The following is a 4952-nucleotide window of genomic DNA, read 5'->3' on the forward strand; positions in this document are numbered from 1 at the left end:
GTTGAGAAAAATATTAATCTTATTTTAAATTGATTTTATTTTTGTTTTTCGAGCCGAGGTTTAGAGACGAGCAAGCTCATTTTTGAGCCGAGGTTTAGAGACGAGCAAGCTCATTCTGAGACTCGAATAGAGAAAGGCTTTTGTCATTAGCTTTGTCGGGTCCAGTCTAAGAGACACTCTCAAAGGCGATTTCGCTCCTTCCTTAAGGCACTAGGCATTACCGCTAAAAACCCATGTAAACCTTTATTTTGAAATTGATGTGTGTAGTTTTGTGTGTTGCCGTGTTGGACCAGCCTACCGAGCTGTTGACCAAGATCATGTGCATGCAACATTGCCCTCACCCGCCCCCCCCCTCGAGCTCTCCATAGCCATAGCTAGTGGAAGAATAGGCGCCATAGCGTACTCCTGCAAGTGAAGATTGTCGATCCACAGTCTGAAGAAACCCCCCGCCATAGCCAGAATCTGCAGAGAGCAGAGACGGGCTGCATCACCGCTCCGCCATAGCCATTAACTGCAGTCAGAGAAAAAGGACCAGGGAGCAGAATTTGCAGAGGAGGAGGGAGGAAGTCCACATCTCCGCCATAGCCAGAAATTCAGTGGGAAGGGGAGCATTCTCGCCTGGAAAAACCTACACTCTCTGCAGCCATTTTTTGCCTGCAGATCCAGCATTTGAGGTTTTGATTTCAGCTCATCCTCGATCATATGTCTGCAGCGGAAAACCCTAAAGTCAGAGAGCAGACACAAAAAGTGATTGTTACGGCTATGACGGTAAGCCATCTTGCGCCCATGTTGTTACATCTTATTTTCTCTTATCTGCATGCATACGTACATACATACATACCTGCCCACCTACCTAGCCACTTACATACATACATGCATATGTGCACACACACGCATTTGTTTTTGATATGCTTGCATGTCACAAGGACCTTTTCTCTCCGTCTACTTCATAGCTTTTAAATTATTTGAACAGACTATGCCCTTTTTTTGTAGTACATATACACATCTATCTATCTATCTATCTATCTATGTATATGCATATGTATATGTATGTTACATGTGTGTGTGTGTGTGTGTATAATATAGAGTTTTCGAACTTGTGGTTTTTTTAATGAAGCATGAAACCTTTTGAAAAAAAACCTTCAAAACCTTGAAACGTTTCTTGCGACTGTGGCACCTAGTTAGGATCTAAGCTCTTGGACATGTCATTTTGATGTCTTTCATTTATGTATGGACAATCAAACTGCATTTTGGCTGTGTTCAGTTTTAGAAAAACATATTTTCATCTCTCTCTCTCTCTCTCTCTCTCTCTCACACACACACACACACACACACACAGGCTCTCAGGCATGAGCACACACACATGAAGTTTTTCTATCCTGTGGGGACACTCTCGGTATTAATAGTACTGCCTTGGATTATGTACAGTCAGATAAGGGTGCAGCACTTCCTAAATTCGGTGCTTGGGATGAGCAGGATCCTTCATCTGGTGAAGGATTCACCGTCATCTTCAACAAAGCACGAGCAGCTCGCTTACATGCACAGTCTCCTGCGAAAATGCATCAGGATAATGTGCAGAGCATAACTCAAAATGCAAAACCTCAGAAGAAGTTTTTGGTGTGTATGCCCAGCTGTTCTTAATTGTAGATTTCTTATATCTGTGTAGACACCTGCCTTATGGTGGCTTTTTTTTTTGTTCTATTTAAGTTTGTGCTAACATGTTCCCTTTTTTGTTGGGCTTGTCAGATATGGGGATGCTGCTTTCAATCATCAGATGCAGCATAATCCTTTTTGAGTGTTTATTATCAGATCTATGGTTTCTGATGTTTGATCTTAGTTGGGTTCTTTGTAGTTGGCTTAACTTCAGCTGATACAACAGCTCTATTGTAGTGTAAATGTTGTACACATTTTTTGTTTGCCAGGAGCTTGTTCGATTTATCCTTTCGCATCTGTTATTCTAATTGCTATGCAAATTTTCACTCTCAAGAGTGAAGTTTCTTGTTTTTTCACACTTGTTAGGTGAAAGTGGCAACTTCAAACCCTACCAACAAGTCCTAAGTTCTAATCATGTTCAATACTGCTTTAGCAAACAAAACAGAAGCACTCTAAGATGATAGTTATCATTGCATAATTTTCGCATGACGACTTTTAGTACCATATAATAGAGGCTGCAACACAGGGCATCATCACTTGTGAATTCTCTTTCAAGACTAGTATGTGAATTCTCATTAGTAAGAACCTTTCTAATCAGTGAATCCCCATGATTAAGAACATTTCCACTACTTTGTGTACATTCAGCCCATGGTGGAGATGCCTTGCTGTCACAAGCAAGCTGTTTCACTTTCATGACAAATTGTCCAGCCTTCAAGCCCTCCCTCCTTAAGAATAACTTGTTTGAGGGGTAGCACTTTGAGACGTCACAAGACAGGATATTAGATGGTTGTTGGTAAGTACTCAAGAATGTGCTTGCTAGCTTGTCATAACATGTTATGACAAGCCATCTCGGTGGTTTTACTTGCTCAAAGTCATCTCATGTGCCGACCAACACCCCATGTCATTATTGTTGGATGACTTTACAGAATTATGGCCTACTGACTCTATATATAGTTCTGAAGCCACACCATGTAATCACCTATTTAAAGGTCCTTCATATATATGCTGTGTTTTCTCTTGAGTAGCCACTTGTTAGGCTCCACATTGCTTGCCCATCCCTGTTTGCCAACATAGGGCAAAAGCAAGGGGCAAAAAACTACCAATGAGAAGACGATTTTCAGCTTGTATGACGGTTTTTTTTTTCACCCTCTCTCAAATCCTTAAACATTTGCACGAGATGTTTCTCCCTTTCTTGCTTTCTTGCACATCCATATGGAGAAACCATGCCTTTCTTGCCAAAATAGCTTGCATGATGAGGGTACTATCTTGTACATCTTTCATGCCTCAAGGTCTAGCACTTGTTAGACCCAGGCTTTGATACTAATGAAAGGTCTCCATAGACCACACCCAAGGATTATCTGACCTAGAACCAAAACCTTAACGAGGTTTCATAGACCCAACATAGGCGTACGTATTGTATGACCGTGATGGATTGTACTCACCACCACTCAATTGTAGGTTCAATGCTTGGAACCACCTTCGAGCTTGAGGTCTAGTTACCGTGAACCTGCTTGGTACTGATGGCCCCTGTACCACTAGGCCAGACCACCCACCTTGTAACTCCATAACCACGAGATCTTGCACACTTCCTTGGTAGCCCCAAGCCACCAAGGGGCATGACTACTTGACCTCTCGTGTAATAAGTGACCCCAAGGACACTTATATAGTAACAACCCAGCTATTATTGACCCTTGGTCTATTTATTAGTATATAAGTGATCCTAAGGTCACTTATATAGGCCCTTGGTCTATTTATAAGCTTTCTTGCTTTATTTATAAGCTTTTCGCCATTATTAGTCCTAATTATAAGTTGTTAGCGAATCTAGAACTTTTCTTTGCTAGTGTCCTTAGAACCCTCTAAGTCCCCATGCCCCTTAATCATGGGTTAACCTTAACCTTAATCTTGGGTTATCACATGCCCCTAGCCCTAATCTTAGGCCTGTCGTGACTTAACAGATGGACTCTCACTTTAGATTAGCATTGATGAGATCTATGAATTCTTTAAATCCTAGACTACAAAGTTTAATTTCAATCGTCATCTTAGTTCATCTAAATCGCTTGATGGTTTGGGTTGGTTTTTCATCCATTGATGGACTTCATTCCAGGCTTATGGGTTCCTTGTTAAGTACTCAACCATCGCGAGTCACACAGGCAGAGAGGATTACCCTCAAGGTCCCTATTTCTTCTTTAAGCTCAACCATTGTGATAGCCACACAAGCAGAAAGGATTGCTCTCAAGGCTCTTATTTCTTCTTTAAGCTCAACCATCATGATAGTCACATGGGCAAAGAGGATTGTTGTCAAGGCTCTTGTTTCTTCTTTATGCTTTGACCTTATTAAAGGCACATTGGCTATGGTCACAGGCTCGTCTCATTGGAGCCGATGTATAAAGGCATGGTTTGGATTAGAGCACTAAACCCACTTGAAACTGCTAGCCATAAGGTCTTGAAACAAACCTTCATTGCGGGATTCTCACATAGTAGAGCTAGATGGAGCCCATTGCACAACCTCAAGCAAGAGAAAAATGAGATTATGTAGGACTATATTTCCATATGAGATATAGTCTCCATGAAAGGCTGGATGACTTATTGCTGATTGGTTTATGATTTATCTCAAGAGCAAGAGGCTTCATGACCAAGTCTAGGCGCACTACATCTTTGATGAGTGTTTCCACGAGGTAATAGGCCTACTACATCTTTGATGAGTGTTTCCACGAGGTAATAGGCCTACTAGTAGATAATATGTAAGACAGGAATCTACATAAACCAAGAGATAGGGGATACATTATCCAAAGCCTCAGCGAGTAAGGGTGCCCAACTAGAACTAGCGAAAGTCGTAGTCAAGGACATGGGCATGGATGAGTTGGTAGAAAATCTTCTTAAATTGATTAAGCTAGATACAGCTTAAAGGGAAACCTTACAGTCAAGCCCTAGTTATTTCCATGAAGAGATATGGTTTGGTGTGTATATTTTTATCGAAACCATACAAGCACATAGTGTCCATTGTTAAGACCAAGAAAATAACAATTTTGTGCTCATCGCCATCATGGGAACCATGACACAACTCAATGTGTGGAATTTGGCACCATGATAGATGCTCCTTGCGCCAAGGTAATAACCATTAGCCTTATCAGCCCCACTAGTCACTCCTTAACCAACATAAAATATAGTGCTTTTACCAAACCCATTACCGAGCGGTATGTATAGACCACTATAGATTCCATATCCACCTCTAATATTACCACCTCAATCGGTTCCTCCAAGAATAACACCAATATAACAATACTCAATGACTGTGACAA

At 41.3% G+C, this 4952-nt stretch overlaps 1 protein-coding gene across 1 annotated transcript; it reads left to right on the plus strand.

Moving 5' to 3' along the window:
* Positions 1–364: 364 nt before the first annotated feature.
* On the plus strand, positions 365–2004 carry LOC147613006 (protein NOI4-like). The gene is made up of 3 exons (XM_086782019.1): positions 365–768; positions 1429–1617; positions 1747–2004. Exons 1-3 carry the CDS (start codon positions 703–705, stop codon positions 1783–1785), a joined length of 294 nt encoding a protein of 97 aa, XP_086638145.1. The 5' UTR covers positions 365–702; the 3' UTR covers positions 1786–2004.
* Positions 2005–4952: the final 2948 nt, after the last annotated feature.

Source organism: Cibotium barometz, chromosome 44, assembly GCF_041138505.1.
Source record: "Cibotium barometz isolate CiBa-2024 chromosome 44, ASM4113850v1, whole genome shotgun sequence".
In the NCBI taxonomy this organism is placed as follows: domain Eukaryota; kingdom Viridiplantae; phylum Streptophyta; class Polypodiopsida; order Cyatheales; family Cibotiaceae; genus Cibotium; species Cibotium barometz.

Coding starts and splice junctions, on each gene's coding strand:
- LOC147613006 (XM_086782019.1), top strand. CDS start 703: ATGTCTGCAGCGGAAAACCCTAAAGTCAGAGAGCAGACACAAAAAGTG. Junction 769..1,428: donor TGATTGTTACGGCTATGACG/GTAAGCCATCTT, acceptor GATTATGTACAG/TCAGATAAGGGTGCAGCACT. Junction 1,618..1,746: donor AACCTCAGAAGAAGTTTTTG/GTGTGTATGCCC, acceptor TGGGCTTGTCAG/ATATGGGGATGCTGCTTTCA.